The following is a 17,082-nucleotide window of genomic DNA, read 5'->3' as shown; positions in this document are numbered from 1 at the left end:
CATCCGAAAATAATAAGAAGCAGTGTTTCCATTTACCTGTGATTTACCCATTCTTTCAAACATGTTGGTTACACACCATCAGAATTCCTGCTGCAGTAGTGCTTAAAATTACAGTCATTATAATATACACATTTCTTTCCAGAAGATGTTATGTTTTCTAGATGCTATTGCAATTTAGCTATTTTGTTTTACCTTTTATCAAATCTGTTTTGTTTGTATTACATTGTTACAATACAATATAACATTGTAAATATATTTAGCATGTTTATTTATTACTAATTTAATAAAAAAGACTGTCTAGCAAGTCTGTGAGAGTATAATTACTGCAATTAAATTTTTTTAAACTGAAATATCGTTGTTGGATTAATATGTTGGTTGATTTTATTGTAATCAATGTTAATGAGGAGAAAATACTCAATTGTTTGGTTTATGCTGGCCCACCGGACAAAATTACCCACCGTTGGCTCGATGTCTGCGTACCGAGCAATGCACACCCAGCAGCCTAATATTTCATTCATTGTGTACCGTTACCTTTGCGCTAGGTGTGGTGTGTGTTCTCATTGGGTGTGTACCGGTGCACACGACTACGTCCATTACGGTAGCGATTACATTCTCCAGTTTTCCCGTTTTCCCTGTGGCCGTAGTGAGTGAGTGGAAAGAGGAGGCTGCCTGCTTGGGAATCTCGCTAAAAGCACATCAGCGGCCACTGCCATGGCTGAACGCCGCGCCTTCGCCCAAAAAATAAGCAGGTAAGGACTCGCCGCTGCAATATGAACACGTATAACACACACTCAGTACTTTGTCTAGGTTATGTGGCTTTTTTTATAGGTCGCCCTCAGAGCCCCGCTGTGGGAACCCTTTTACCACAGAGGCCCAGCCGCCAGCGCAGCCTGGCTGCTCCTAGCTAGCCGCTTGCTCGTTAGCCATATCATCAAAGATGCTCAGACCCACCCAGACAGACAGCGACACCAGCTAGCCGCCTTGCTTTCTTGATTTTTCTTAACGCTAGCAAAGGGGCGAGTTGTATTATCGTCCATGTATCGTGTTGTGCGGTAGCCAAACGGGGGTTGTGTTTTCAGTAATTATCCGCACCGAAAGGGACTTGCTGTGTATTGAAATCCGCTGAGTTTAGACAGCTAGCCGTGCTGTCTAGCTAACGACAGGCAGCTTGGTAGTAGTGGCACTGGTAGAAATGGGACTGAACTTAAGTGACATGTTTACTAAGACCTGGTTGTTAGGAGAGAGCAGGCATCTGTCATCCAGTAAGTCTTGGAACAAAAGCCTCACTCAACAACCATCAAACAGCGATATTATAATCTGATCCCCGCCCCTCAGACAGATCAAAGTAAGCTCTTTAACAAAGGGCTTTGTGTGAATTTTCAGATGCCATCATCCCTGTCAGTACTAATAGATAGATAGATAGATAGATAGATAGATAGATGCAAGGCTTTGGTAGAGATGAACAACTGTCTCCCCTTTTAAAGTGTAATAGTTGCCAATGTAAACATGTTTGCAGTCAAAGCTGTCATTGCTGATTCATTTCAGTGACATATGTTTAGCTTTACTCAGTGATACAAGCCTGCATCTAGTTTCCAGTTCTGCCTAATCAATGTAAATGTTCTTATATGTACCAGCCACTGTCTCTAATATGGTAATACTTGCTTGCATCAGTCACTTTATAACTACATCTTGTACTCTCTTAATACTGTATACCTGAAAGTTATGCACCAGTCACTTAATACCTACACACTGTACTCCTGCTGATCAACACTCAAATATTGTGATTCTGTAAATGCAGAAATTCTTGTATTGCTTTGCATTACTCATTTATATTATTACTGTTAATAGTGCAGTAATACTAATAAGGTAATACTGTGACCACAATAAATAGGTTTTTGTTTCACTGTGCACTTGTGTAAGGTGGAATGACAGTAAGATTGAAGGGAAGCGAATCGTGATAAGTTGTAGTAATACAAGTAACACAGAGAAGGCCAGCTAATGTTTTTGTTCTCCCTCTGGAACTGTCACCACACATGTGCACACACCCACACCAAAACACAGAGTTCAAAGCAGACCTCTTTACTGGATGACGTAAGGCCTTACACCCTTCCAGAGGGATTATAATGATCTGAGGTTTTTTGGAAAGGAAGAACCTCTGCTATGAGTTCCTTTTTCGTTTTCCACATTGAAAGTCTGCAGTTAAAAGGCTGTGCACGTCTTCATGTGGCTTTAGCAAGTCTGGCAGCCCATATTTGTTAGGTGGAGTTTGAAGGAGAACAACAATGCTTCTATTTTTTCTTCTCCATTTTAGAATTATTAAGTCGGGCAAAAACTCAAATTGGTTTGTAGGCCTGATTCTCAAGTAGAAGACTAAATTTCTCTTTTGGGTGCATGGCTGAAAAAGTTTAGTCTCCTGCAATATGATTCCTTCTTTAAACAGGATGTCCAGCTCTGTCACCTTCACAAAAAACCTTTGGGGAAGTAGCTGTGTGTGTGGGCGAGTGTGCACACATGCATGTGTTAGTGTTCATGGTTTCTCACAGATTTTTAGATTAGTGGACACTGTTTCCCTTGCAGCCGTGTTTCATTTTACAGTGAAAGTGGCACCTCTACTCATTCATGCATGTTGACTCTCAGTATTGGACATGAAACAACATTGATGAATAGAAAACAACATCACATGTCTTAGTTTTTCCCTAAGCCACAGACTCCTGAATGCTTTGCTTATTCTTTATAGCTTCATGCTCTTTAAAAGCCGGCAGCTTTGTTGACAAGTGTTGTTACCCTTTTGGGACGAAAGCCAAGAAGGCGGTTTCCCTAATCAAGTTATTCCTCTGTGCAGTGACCAGTGCTAAATAAAGGTCTTGTTGGAGGCATTGGGGAGGACAGTGGAATGTGTTTGTCGGTTCAGTGCTCCTGCCTTTCTCCAGTGACAGCACTGTGCTGCAGAGACCACTGGATCTTCGCTACATCATCATGTTTGTCCTGAGCTGGCAAGTTGGCTTGGCCAGCTTTCATTTTACTGCTTAAGATATTGATGGCCTTGACCTCTCGCGTTCAGCAGCCTGAGTCTGGTTTCCAGAGAGCATCTTCGCTTCAAGATCACCTCTGTCGGTTTTCTTTTATGTTGGAACAGAGATGACCTTAGCGCTAAAATGGCTTTGGGAAAGCCAGCCCTGCTTATGACTTTGGCCATGACCTGGCTGACTAGATCACAGCTAATCTTTGCTCTCCATCACTGTAATGGTGTCCAGCTGTTTGAACTAACAGTTATGGGCAATTTAGCTTTCAGTACGGATAGGGATGGGAATATAGGACAAAATGTTGGTTATAGAGAACTAATGTGTCATGAAAAATACTAGTATTCATAAATGTTGGGCTCTTATTGCCTCAATGTTACTTGTGTATCATGACCTTGAGTCTCCAGCACCCAGCTGTTGTCCTTGGTTGTAATTTGTTTGTGCCACTTTGGGTTACTTGCTGCGTTGTTGTTTTGTTCAAGGCAACCGTCTCTGAGTGGTTTTGATGGTTGCTGTGATTTAAAGAGGCTGTGTATGTGTGTGGCCGCAGCACCAGCAGTTGAACACCATGAGCTTTGTGCTGACCACTGGGGTCCAGGCGTTTTTATTTGTTTCCCTCCTCTCTCTCTGGATGTAATATATGATGCTGTCAGAGGGGACACAGTATGGCTATGAGCAGAGTCACAGAGAGAGAACCCTCAAGGGACAGGAACCATAATACTCAATGTTAGTTAGCCTTGTCTTCAGCAGAAGTGCAGCTCAAGGCTATCTAGCCCAGCTACCGCTCCTGTAGACTGTCTAGTGTATTTACACACTGGCCTTGTTGGGTCATCCATATATCCCAGTAGCACTACCCTTATGCTCATTCTCTACTTAGTTTCAGGCCTTAAATGGACCCTGGCAAAATACAGCCGCTGTTTGAGTAAGATTTCAGATGTTTGGACTAGCTTATTTAAAGTGCCTGTGATTTATGTTGGCAGCGCTAAGCATGCATTACAAGATAAGATGATCTGAAGTCTAGAGGATCTAACCAAGGCTATCGTCTAGTATTCAAATAAGTTTAACTGTTTTGCCAAGGTCTGACCTAATATGCAGGCTATGTTTTTGTGTTGCTTGGCTAACCTCCCGAGTGGAGGTTGGAATCACAAGAGAGCTCTCGATACAATTCTATTAACATGATACTCACCACAATATGATAATATTGCAATTTCTAATGTTGTGTAAGCATTATAATTTGATACTGTGATAAACATTGCAATTTATCACTCCTGTTTTATTTCATTTTCACAGCAACAAGGTTAAATATCATACAAGGCATACAATGTCAATCTGAATCATTTTCAACTGAACTGATCAAGAACAATATATATACTTACAGGGTCCAATGATCTACTGGGCTTAAAGCAATTTGCCCTTTCCCCGACAATGTTTTAGTCTTATTTTGGATACAAGGGGAGATGGAGATTAAAAACTGTAATTGAACTGCCACCTGCAGAGATGTTCTCAAGTTTATTTCTCATTTCCATGTTAATATTTTGGGCTAAATGCGATCAAAAAGCTTGCATCCTATAAGCATGACAAGCATTCCAATCCAAGGCCAGCCAGTGACTGACTAGTTCACTGACTCAGCATGACTGGGGCCAGTGGGCTGTCATTGTTGATGGACCATGTAGGCTACTTAAGAGTCAAAGGGTTTGAATAAATTACTACGTACGTAGTTAGGAAGACTTTCAGTTACAATTTCAATGCCCATTTTTTTTTTCTATAATTTTTTTTCATGCATCATTTGATAGAACATCATCACAGGTTTAATGAATATCCTTAAAATGTCATTAAAAATATCGGCAGGAAAATTATCTTAGTATTTCAGAATTTACATTTTTTCCCCTCTGCTACTCCTGACATTTGTTGAATTTCCCAACCAGATTAACAATAAACCAGCCACGTATCATTTTTTGATCATGGACTCAAAAATGGCAGTGACTTCCTGATATTGACTGTTATCTCTCTCTCCCTCTCTCAACCCATCTCTTGTCTTTTTTGCAGGACTGTGGCAGCAGAGGTCAGGAAGCAGATAGCTGGCCAATATGGGGGCTCCCCACAGCTCCTCAAAAACCTCAACGTGGGGGCCGCTGCAAGCAACACAGTGAGTAGCCCACTCTCAAAGACCACTGGAAGGATGGCGCTTAGTAACAAGAACCACACTTGGACTGAGATGCTATTGTTAAGCCTGTTAAAGCTGTGTTACACATCTAATAACAGACGCTGGTGATTCACCCTGTTTGCCCAAATTAAATTCTGGTGTCGGGTATGGCCACTAGTGATGAATAGTCCTCTCATGTGCCTTTGGTATCCTTTGGTATAAAGCAATCACAGACTGGGCTGGTTGGTAGAACTGTGCTGTGTGCAGTTTAATGACACCATGTTACATGATTACTGGGTATTATTGTCCTCAAAATTCAAACAGTACCTCTCACTGCTATTTGAGGTTGCTAATGTGCAAAAATTGCATAGTGTAGCTCTTGTTGACATCTGTGGCCTTGTGTTAAAGTCAATACCCGCTGACATTGGTTCAAGTGTACCACTATATTGCAACCTACAGGAAGGACGTGATTATTTTTAGTTGTTGTCCCCAGAATTTCAGGTTGTTTGAAAGTACAACTCCCATTTGTTCATGCATTGCTAAACACCATGTCAGCCAACCATTAACAGGCCTGTCCATTCCATCCAGTCTCACTGTACTGTAGTGTTTTTAGGGTTAACAGTTTTGAGTCCTCTGGCCGGATATTGTGTTTGTTAAAGAGGTAGTGGCAATTGACCCTCAGCTGCTCTGTGCCAAAACGCCAGCAAACACTCCCCCTCTCCTCCTTAATTAGTCTAAAGTTGGCTTTTAATTAAACCGTGCAAGACTGTTTGTGTTCCAAATTCCTCGAGAGAGACAAACACACACACACACTCACACGCCCGCACTTAAATTGAACTGGCTGAAACAAAGATTCCCCCCTGGGTTCTTCATTTAAGAAGCAGACTAAGGCCCATGAAACCATTAGTCTATGCTTGAAGTAGCACACTTGCCAGGACTTGCTAATCTGGTTGCTTGAGTCAGCGTAAGGGCATTTCGAAGCATTTGCCCGTATCAGAGATACGTCTTCCTTAGAATCGATTTTCCCTCTTAGAATTAAAGATGATTCCATAAGCTACAACTGCTCTCTCAACACAGAAATAGACTCATAGATGGGTTTGATAGTGTCAGACAGTTCTGGACCTGTTAGTGGTGTGCGTGGTGCAAACTCATGAATGAGTAATAACCCAAACATTACTGCTTTCCTCAGAGGTGGTGTGGGGAATTAAGCCTCCCACGCCTTGACTAAGATATTTACAATAAAATAAATAAATAGAGAAAGGCAGACAGGAGAAAATAGTGTGCATATGACATAATATTTCTTTACAGCTAATTAACATGCGTCTCCTCTGTCTTCCTTCTTCCCCCATCCCTCTCCCTCCCTCCCATCTTCCCCCCCAGGTTCCCCTCACAGAGGCGGTGGAGCCGGTGGATTTTGAAGAGTACCTCATCACTCACCCTCCCGTCATCGAGTCGGGTCCCCTGAGAGACCTGATTGAGTTTCCCCCAGATGACATTGAGGTCATCTACACGCCCAGGGAGTGTCGCACAGTGGCACAGGCTGTCCCAGAGGAAGGGTAAGGGGTGTCAGACGACTGAAAGGAATTGTAGTAAAAAGCACGGAAGCACTGTACAGTCTCACGGTGCATTTATAGCGATGATGTCTAGTTCCTTCTGAATACAAGAAGAGTGGTGTGGGGGTTGCGTGGGAATATGCAGCCAAGGTGTAAAGATTTTAAGTTAAATTTTCACAGTGATAAAACTTAGGCTAACTTGATTTTATTACTTAATGCTCAATAAAGTTAAGGCATGATTGGTAGAAATTAGAAAATGAGCTTCTCAAGTGTTTTAAACTGGGATGATGTTTGAACGCGCACAAATTATAGAGGCATGAAGTTTCTAAGCCCTGACTGACTGACCTGAATTTGCCTGTTGATGACCACAGTGCTGTAGCAATAGCGCCGGGACAAAAACAGTATTCAACCATACTTGGAGAAACAAGAATTGGAAAAAAGAGCTTACCTTTCATCCTAGCAAATGTTGCTGATCTGTCTTCCCCCAGAAAATGACAAGAGGGGTAACATGAATGTTAACTGTAGCTCAAGAATAGAACAATTAGGCTGCTGGCTCTTTTTTCAGCTCAAATAAACCTCCATGCATTCAGCTCAAGGCTACTCTCAACCTATTTGTGTTATATTAAAGTCTTTCATCTTGTCATAAAGTGTTGGTAGAAGCTTCCTGCGACCATAGACACTCTATTTAAATCTTTTTTTTCTCTCTGAACACTGAGCCAGCAATGGGTATCAATTTAATATTTTGTGCCAACAAGGGGGGTGTGTTGTCTCTTAATCCCTTGTCACCCTGTCAGCAAACCTGATTGTGCTCCACTGCTTAACCTACCTCAGGCTGCCAGGGGAAAACCCCAGCATGGCTATAAGGCTGACCTAACTCTATCAATAGAGATCTTGTCAGAGCCCTCCATGCCGCATTATTTAACCCAATCACTGCACACAGGAAGTGTCTTCTTTTATTCTTGTAACCTGATTATACCAATGAATTCACGATCTACAGAAAATGGTTTTGCACGTGTCTCGTATTCTACTTTGCTTCTTTCCCTGCTGATTCACTGTGGAAATATTTAGCAATTCCAATGATTCAGTGAAAAGAGAGAGGGACGCTTTTGCTGCAGTGTAGCTATTAACATTGATTGGATAGTGCTGATAAGTCTCTACACTGCCATATGGGGAAAAACTTGAGACCCATTTTGTTCCATTTGAAAAGGTTTTCAGCTTTGAATACCTTTGTTTTGGTTTCATCCCAACTCGTTTTAATGTTGTTGCGTTTATTTTAACTCTTTGTATTAATATTACTCGTCTTAGTTGTTTTGAAAGCTTCCTGAATGCACCAGGTGCCTAAAGATGGCAGGCTTCTGGGTTTGATGTCATCACTTATCTCATGGCAGTTCAGACAGAGAGAAGCACTGTGTGTACACTTCACTGTTTGATGTACCAGGAAGACTTGATGACATTAATCTACGCCTGCCATCTTTACTTACCTAGTCAAATGCATTTAAAGTATGAAGTATTTTATTATTAAAATAAAGCTTGTTTGATTGATTGATTGTGTCTGTATGCAGGGACACTGATCCCCATGTCAGAGACTGTGTCAGGTCCTACACAGAGGACTGGGCCATCGTCAACAGAAAGTAAGGCTTGGCTTATAATTGTGAATTATATTGAACTAATACAGCAACAATTCATATTGTGAACTTAATCGTTATGTCCCACACAATAACATTCAACTGTTGTTTTTTGCTTGCTCCTTCAGATACCACAAGCTTGGTACGGGCTTTAACCCCAACACTCTGGACAAACAGAAGGAACGACAGAAAGGCCTGCCCAAACAAGTGTTTGAGGCTGATGAGATGCCAGACAGCAGCAGCTACCAGGATGACCAGGTACCACACCAGCATCAACTCATACCAGTTTTACTCAAAGGGTTTTCACTAAACTGAGTTATTTGTATTGAGTGATTGTCTGTGTTTAAGAAGATAAATCACTCAATAGTAAAAATCTGGTCAGTCTGCAAAAGTGGCCATTAACTGCATGTGCTCACCTCCTGCAACTTGGTCTCACACAGAGCCATGCTAAGCATAGCCATTACCATACTCACTGATCTGGTTAAGACTTCAAACAAAGCTGTTTTTCCTCAAAAACTAATCAGCACAAATGCATAAAATTTAGCTCTGGATGATAGCAATACTCACAGTTTGAATGTAATTTGGCTCAAATAAACCTAGATGGAAGATTTCTGCAACAGAACTCCATATCTGACTCTGGTCTTTATTTTTTTCCATGATATGTATATACCATGATATTTGTGGTACCTACAAAAAGGGGCAGAGTGAGAGCTTACTAGTTCTTCCTCCCCTCATGGGTCAGGGGGTTCAAATCCCACTGGGGTCATGGATAGAAACTTTGGATAAAAGCATCCACTAAAAGACATGTCATGTTATTTATAGGCAGTGGAACTTGACTGGAAACAGTAAACAGAACTTTAAGTAAATGGAAGTTTTTGGGCACAAATCTGGCTACTCTGTCTCCATACAATCTGTATTGCTCTGGCTATTGAGAAGAATTTTGCACCAATCCAGTCTGAAAAGTGCTTGCTGTGGTCAAATACAATGTCCACCCCTGTTAGAGCGATGTTTCACTTCAACCTACCTTGATATTTGAATCAACACACTTGAGAATTTCGGGTTGGTGACTTGATTTGTTTTGGATGACCATAAGAACTTCAATATGACAATGTCCTAACGTGATTACTTTGTGTGTGCGCTTGCTGGTGTGTCTGCGTACACCTAAATTTGTGTGTGTGTTTGTTTTCCTGAAGGATGAGCTGAAGCGCCGGTCTATGTCGATAGATGACACTCCGCGGGGCAGCTGGGCCTGCAGCATCTTCGACCTGAAGAACTCCCTCCCCGACGCCCTCCTCCCCCACCTCCTCGACCGCTCCCCCAACGAGGAGATTGACCGGCACAACGAAGAGCAGCGCAAGTCCCACCGCCACCGCGAGCTCTTTGCCCTGCACCCCGCCCTCGATGAGGTACACCCTTCTACCTACGCTGGAATCTTTTTCATTAACCATGTTCCATAAAATATGGAATCTGAATCGCCCAATAACCCAACTGCGACACTCTGGAAGGGTTACTGGATTCAAATAACCCAATGAACTAGCCTTGAAATGGCCTTTGTGTTTAAAAACAATCCAATAATGTCAGGAATTGACTTTTTAATGCATATAATTGTGCATAAAATGTTTCTGCTGCAGGAGGGTGAACATGTCACTCATCTGGGCTTAGCTTTGCAAATCTCCACATTAATGTAATGGTTGTTAATGTTTTTGGTGCCACGGTACACTTTGGTGAGACACGAAAATCTAGGCACACCAAAACACTAATTGCTTTGGAGTGTCACTAAAAGCCTTGTATGATCATGCAAGAGGGCCAGTGAGTGTATTTCAAATTTTTGATGGAAAGGTTTGAGTATATACAATTAATTTTTAATGACGTTAATGTGGGCAAAATCTTCACGGCAGACCTGAGATCACTCCATGACACATCAGTGTTGCCTGCCACACTGGATGAGAAGCACTTCCCTGCATGTTGATCACAGGTCAATTTTGCAAATCCCCTCTGATGGTTCGGGATAGGAAAGAAGGCAGGGAAACTGATCTGTAAGCATCACTCAAGGGTACTTTAACCCTCGCAGTGAATCCTGCCAGTAAGAAATTTAAATGTGATGGATGGTTCCTTTTAAATTTGTCCCATCTGGACTTCTAGGAATGGTGCTTCTCTCTGTTTCACGCAATGTATTTTTAAGAAAAATGCTGTCACATTTATTAACACCTATATAAGGCAGGGGCCAGTGATTTCATGCCTCTTCATATAAAATACCAGCATGACTGAATGAATAGATTTTTATCTCATAGCAGCATCCATGCACACCCAGAAGTTCACAGCAGCAGTTTTCATATTTTGTAATGATTTTTCTCTGTAATTTTCCGTGTGAATGTGTAGGAGGAGCCCATCGAACGCCACTGTGTGCCTGATGTGCCTAAAGAACACTTTGGCCAGAGGCTACTCGTCAAGTGCTTGTCCTTGAAGTAAGTGGTGGACGGCCTTTTTCAGGAAAAAAAGCCTTTTAGCGCCGCACTCTTTTTTTTTTTTAACTGCCGCTTTCTGCTGACCCACTCCTTTTTTCCCCTCCCCTTGAAGGTTTGAGATCGAAATTGAACCCATATTCGCTAGTTTGGCCTTATACGATGTCAAGGAGAAGAAAAAGGTAAGCTGTTATGCTTTCCTCAGTGCCACCTCAGCCCTGAGTTGTTGGGTCACATCTGCAGACCATTAAAATTGTTGGGAGGCCAACACGAATTCGATGAGTGGACTATAAAAGTTTATGTAGTGGCCCTGTTATGCTTGTTGGAATGCAGTTAAATCATAGGCCGGTACTATGTATCTATCTTAGAACCACATCCACCCTCTGTCTCTTTCTCCTCCCTCTGTAGCTGACAAACACTAGAGGGTAGCAGTTACCGTGATGAGCAGATCTCTCATGTATATTGCTCTGCTCAAGAGCTCCACTATTTCACAAGTGGGCATTTTATCACTGAGATGTTGGCATGTTTGTCACCCACCATGAGCAAGGAATCAAGTTGCACTAACAGAGCCATACGCTCAAGAATTAAGATTGAATACTAACTGATTGTATGCTGCCTTTCAGCGCAAATCTATGTCATGGTCATATTATGTTTTAAGTTTGTTTAGTGATCATGTGTTGACCTAGATGTAAGTGTTTGTGTTGTGTTCATAGTATATTTATCATTTACTGTGTGTGTGTGTGTGTGTGTGTGTCCCTCAGATATCGGAGAACTTTTTCTTTGACCTGAACTCTGAGCAGACCAAGGCAATGCTGCGTCCGCACATCCAGACGGCGGCCATCTCCACCCTGGCACGCTCCGCCATATTTTCCATCACCTACCCCTCCCAAGATGTCTTCCTGGTTATCCAGGTCAGACCATGATGACATCGTTTTCTCTCTTTCTTCCTTGCTTGTCCGGAGGTGTCAATTTAGAATGCAGGAATTGAATGGTGCTGGGGAAAGTAGTAAGATGGGTAATGGACACAAGTCTTCTTTTGGAGGAAAAAAAGTTACTTCTTGCATTTACAGAGAGATACTGTGTGTTCATTGCGTGTGTATTGCTGTGTGTCTATCTGCCAATATTTCTCTGTGTTGCATGGTCAGTCCATTGCTGTGTCTGGCGTGACTGAAAGCTCTGTGTTTTGTCCCCAGCTGGAGAAGGTACTGCAGCAAGGTGATATTGGAGAGTGTGCTGAGCCCTACATGGTCTTCAAAGAGTCTGACGCTGCCAAGGTATGAGCAGTCTGAAGCATCATTACTAAGATGATGAGTGGGACCCAAAATAGTTTAGAGGCTTGTTTCTGGTATATGACAAGAGTGCTAATACGTTATGACAAGAGAATAAGTATGTTCGTTATGGCCCACTATCTTAGCCGCATTGTCCCATTTACTAACTCCTATCCCAAGTCCTGGCTGGCTAACATTTCCTGTTCTTTTTGTAGAATAAAGAGAAGCTGGAGAAGCTTCGCAGCCAGTCGGAGCAGTTCTGCCAGCGTCTGGGCCGCTACCGCATGCCCTTTGCCTGGACCGCCATCCACTTGATGAACATCGTCAACAGTGCTGGCAGTCTGGAGAGAGACACAGAGCTGGAGATGAGCCTCTCAGGTCAGACACGTAACCCTCCTGTCATCCTCGGGTTAGTGTGACCCAAATACAACTTTGAAGGTGGAAAAATGGCAAAAATCATTGGTGTAGCACTTTCACCTTTCATGACTTCTCCTACAATGACCCAAAAAAGCAAAAATGACTTTGAACATTTGTCAGTGATTTTCTCTACTGAAAAAGTTACACCTGGGTGCTTTGGGTCAATATGACCCAAGTATGTATTGGGATCATTCTGCTCACATTACACACAAACACTCAATTCTATCTCTCTCACATACACACACACAAACACATAAGTACACAAACACATGCATACTTGCATATATGCACATATGGTCTCCTCCTGTATTGGAAATTACTGGAGCCTATCTTCACTCTCATTTTTACCCACTGCTAAACACACACACAGACACACAGACACACGCACAATGCATCTGGCCAATCCGGTGGCCTGTAGGTGGTGCTATAGGCTCCAAAAGTGTCTGACCTCAGATAGACTGCACAGTTTTGTTCTGCGTGAAAAGAGGCCAATAAGGCAATTTTTATTTTGTTTTTATGCTTATACAGACTTACTGTCCCACTGTCAGATATTGTTATCAGGGACCAGAGACTGTAGCAGAAGCCTGGAAGTCACACATGAGGCTCATGGGCACATTGATGCATTATCACACTTTAAAAGCTTTATCTAAAAACAACTTTCCAACAACAAATAAAGCAGATTCAAACGGGGGGCAAAACATCCAAACAGTGTCCAGCCATATTGATTGTTGCCGTGTTATTTTGAGTTTGACCCTTTGTGTTTGTCTAACCTTTGACCACACAAGGTCAGGTTTCTTTGATGCCGACTCTGGCTGCAGCGTTTTTGTTGCTAGGCAGTTGCTACAGATTCTCTGTCACATGGGACAAAAAATGGGATTCATCATGAGGTTGTTCTATCATCCCTAAAAAGACAAAGCTGTCAACAATCATAGTTAGGGAAAAAAACCTGTTTGCAAAGTGTTGAATGCCTTTTTATTGGTTGTGTGCAGAGAGAAAAGGCTCGTGGTCTGAGCGGAGGAACTCGAGTATCATGGGAAGGCGTTCCCTGGAGAGGACCACCAGTGGAGATGAGTCATGCAGTCTGACAGGCTTCAGACCCGCCACTCTTACCGTCACCAACTTCTTCAAACAGGTCTGCACCAACACCCGTGTAGCATTCACACGCAACATGCATGTGTGTATGCACAGGCATACACGCATGCAAACACACAAAATTATGTTTTATTTAAGCTTTGTTTAGCCAGACAGGTCAATTGAGAATAAAGAGACTACTGCTTGCTGCTATGCTTACTACATAATGTTTTGTTCTGCTTTGTCTTTGTTTTTTAATGAATTTTCTATGCTGTATGTGTATATGTGTTTTAGGAGGGGGACAGGTTGAGTGATGAGGACCTGTATAAGTTCCTGGCTGATATGAGAAGGCCGTCCTCTGTGCTGAGGAGACTCAGACCCATCACAGGTACAGACATCCTCACTGGATCGAGTGACCTTAATTGCTCAACCAAGCTGAAATGAAACAAAAATTCAAATTCAAGTGGCTGTCATGCTAACTACTACTAACCAGACCTTTGCAAATAAGTAGTTCAATACCTTTTTGATTGCCTGAGGTAACATGAAATATTCAACTTATTCTAACACATGCCCATATTGTCCACTTTTGACTCTTTAACTGTCTGCCAGTGTAAATCAAGCACCTAAACTAGTTATAATTTTGGATTTCATTTGAAATGTATTTAACTCATGGCTGTCAACAAATTTCCAAAACTCCAAAAAATTGCTCTGAATCAATGTTTTCATGGTAACATCATTTAACTAGTGTTGTGAGTAAATGTTGTCGCCATGTGAGTTCTGCGGTTATAGCTAATTCATTTGATTCTAATAGATGTAGAATTGACTGTTTTTGCTCTCTCTCCTTCCCCTCTCCCACCAACCCCTTCCTCCCTGGCCCCCCTGCTCACCCTCCTCTCTTTCCCTCCTTCCCCATCCTTTTTCTATCCTTCCTGTACTCCCTGCCTCCCCTTTTCATGTTCTCCTTTTATCCTCTCTCCCTCTCCTCTATTTCACACTCCCCCCCTTCCCCTTCTGTCCTGTGCATCTCCGTCCACCACAGCCCAGTTGAAGCTAGACATCTCTCCGGCTCCAGAGAACCCTCATTATTGCCTGACCCCTGACCTTCAGCAGGTCAAACCCTACCCAGACAGCAGGGTACGCCCCACCAGGGAGATCCTGGAGTTCCCTGCCAGGGACGTCTATGTGCCGAACACCACATACAGGTACAGAAAACCCTTATGGAGAGCAGAAAACTGGGCCCATGTCAATTTACTTTAAGTTCAGTCTATTCAACATGGAGAGAGAATTGCAAAAAGAAGAAGCAAATATTGAATTGATCGATTTGAAAGTGACTGGAATGCTGCCCTGTTGTAATGTGTCTAATGGAGGCATGGATTCTTCGGCTTACATGTGTTAGAAGTGCATTTCTAAGATCTTTTTTTATTTTTTATTTAACTTGACTGCTTTTTTGGAAAGTATATAGATGTCCAGGGACTACAGATGAATATTAGCACCAGTGGTTGTTTGCTGACTCTGGGAGAGTTAATTTGATCGCTCACAGTTCCTGTTAAATAAACACATGAGAAATATAGGGTGACAGGAAAGATGGGTGATAGAGATAGAGACAAAATAGAACGTATTAATGAGCTTTACACAAGCTCTACACCATCGTGTGCCATATCTCACTGACCCATTTGTTAGGTACAGGCACCAAAACTAATCCCTACACTTCGGCTATCATTTACCAAGCAAGGGAAAGGTCCACTTTAATCAAAGACTGAGCACGTACCTGTAGGAATCAGTATCTGTCAACCTGAGCTTTGTCGCAATGATGACTCATGTCTGTTGGACACTGTGGATGCATCTCTGGGTAATGTTCACCTCACATCTGCCTGGGGACTGTGTACATATTCTATCTGCCCGGTTGCTATTTCTGTCAAGGTCACAGTCCTTATTATCAGACGTTAGTGTTGACATGACCTCTCTGCGCCGGGCCTTGTTTGTCTGCAGATAACCAGGTGCCTTCCTACTGTAGATTAACTAATGCCAGCTCTAATTGATCCACCACAGAGAGTCCGGATAACAATGGGAAACAAAAGTTTACAATGTTAAATTTTTTTTTTTTTTTTGATTTGTTTTCTCAGGTGAAGGTTTGTCTGAGAACACTGGCCTTTTTTCCAGCAACATCTTGGAAGCCCAATCATATGATTTTAGTCCTGATCCATGACTACTTTTTGTTTGAAGTTATTGTGAAATATATGCGGTCATTCAACCTGAACAGTGAACCCAGGTTGCTAAATTTCCTCGAGCAACCTTATTTTGAGAGGCTTTATTAATACAGGCCCTAAACTTGGAAGGTAGTTGAAATACATCAGTTTGCATGCATTCAGACTGACCTCAGCTGTTACGAGTGCACACTGTAGCCCTATACATTGAACCATGCTATACAGAAGTTATTAATGCGAATATTATCATACATGTTGACGGACCACTGAACTCATGTGACAGTAGTCACGCACACATCATCACCGGCTCACGTGCTAAATTGTGTCGGGTCAATTTCTTTACTTTTGCTGGCTGTGGACCAGCCCCCGAATGTTTAGCCATGCACATACATCGCTTTTACTTGTTGTCTCAGTTCCTGACTGCAGAATTTTACAGCTGCCATTTCACCAATTCCTCTAAGTAAGCATTTGGTTTAATCCAATTTAATGCATAAAATGACTGGAGGGAAATCAGCTCACTGTAAATTAAGTATGAGTGGCCAATTTGGCCTTTGTGCCCAAGTCTGAGGAATAGCTACTCAATATGTGGCTTCTTAATTAAATTCTTCATTCGGGAGCATTTCTGTGTGCGGATATTCAGTTGTATTTCAGTTGGGCTTTGTGCCTTAAAAAAGTAATCATATTAAATAGTCAGTCATTTGGTCATGTAGACGTTTATTGTGTCTTCATAAATATGAGTAATCAGAGCACCTAACTACTTAACTGGTTGATGTTAGTAAGAAACAAATTTACAGTACAGTGAGTTATGTTGGACAAGAGTCAATATGACTCAGTAACATAGGAAACTACATGGAAAATTCCTTATTGTAACAATGCTAACATAATTCATAAAACAGTATGAAAATGATTTAAATACATTATAAAGTAAAAAAAAGAACACAGAACAAACCAAACTAACATTTTGTCAGTGCCCTGCAGAAGCTTTGTATCTTCAATTTGTTGTACTGTATTTGACAGTTGACATTGTCCCCACTGTGTAGAAAGTGTTTCACGACCCTGGGGCCCAGCCAGGCCATTGATAAAACACTGTAAAATGCCAGAAATATTTCACTGGAAAAATTCACCAGCCTTGGCATTTCTGAGACGTTGGAGATGCAATGTTTCTGCAGGACTCTGATTTGTCTAATTTTCATGGTTTATGTAATAACCTGTTGGTATTTGTGCCTTTTAATAACCAGCAACATGCAACACAATTTAATGTTACGCAGATAAAATACACCTTTTAAATAGCTTGAGTTCACAAAGAAGCTGTCAAATGC

General features: G+C 42.0%; 1 protein-coding gene across 12 annotated transcripts in view; it reads left to right on the top strand.

Moving 5' to 3' along the window:
* Nucleotides 1–634: 634 nt before the first annotated feature.
* Nucleotides 635–17,082, top strand: part of dock7 (dedicator of cytokinesis 7) — a 60,867-nt gene continuing 44,419 nt past the window's right edge. For all 12 annotated transcript variants that reach the window (XM_071541059.1, XM_071541058.1, XM_071541048.1 and 9 more), the window contains exons 1-14: nt 635–749; nt 5,067–5,166; nt 6,544–6,719; nt 8,279–8,347; nt 8,470–8,599; nt 9,535–9,747; nt 10,721–10,806; nt 10,919–10,985; nt 11,565–11,714; nt 11,997–12,077; nt 12,287–12,449; nt 13,478–13,620; nt 13,854–13,947; nt 14,599–14,761. In XM_071541059.1, coding sequence (XP_071397160.1) covers nt 712–749; nt 5,067–5,166; nt 6,544–6,719; nt 8,279–8,347; nt 8,470–8,599; nt 9,535–9,747; nt 10,721–10,806; nt 10,919–10,985; nt 11,565–11,714; nt 11,997–12,077; nt 12,287–12,449; nt 13,478–13,620; nt 13,854–13,947; nt 14,599–14,761 — 1,673 coding nt within the window. In that variant the 5' untranslated portion in view covers nt 635–711. The remainder of the gene's footprint in view (nt 750–5,066; nt 5,167–6,543; nt 6,720–8,278; nt 8,348–8,469; nt 8,600–9,534; nt 9,748–10,720; nt 10,807–10,918; nt 10,986–11,564; nt 11,715–11,996; nt 12,078–12,286; nt 12,450–13,477; nt 13,621–13,853; nt 13,948–14,598; nt 14,762–17,082) is intronic.

The sequence above is a fragment of the Centroberyx affinis genome, unplaced genomic scaffold (assembly GCF_046629955.1).
Source record: "Centroberyx affinis isolate AG114_WGS23_722 - 3 ecotype Tasmania unplaced genomic scaffold, CSIRO-AGI_Caff_v1 ptg003779l_1, whole genome shotgun sequence".
In the NCBI taxonomy this organism is placed as follows: domain Eukaryota; kingdom Metazoa; phylum Chordata; class Actinopteri; order Beryciformes; family Berycidae; genus Centroberyx; species Centroberyx affinis.
This window is presented reverse-complemented; position numbering and strand designations above follow the sequence as displayed.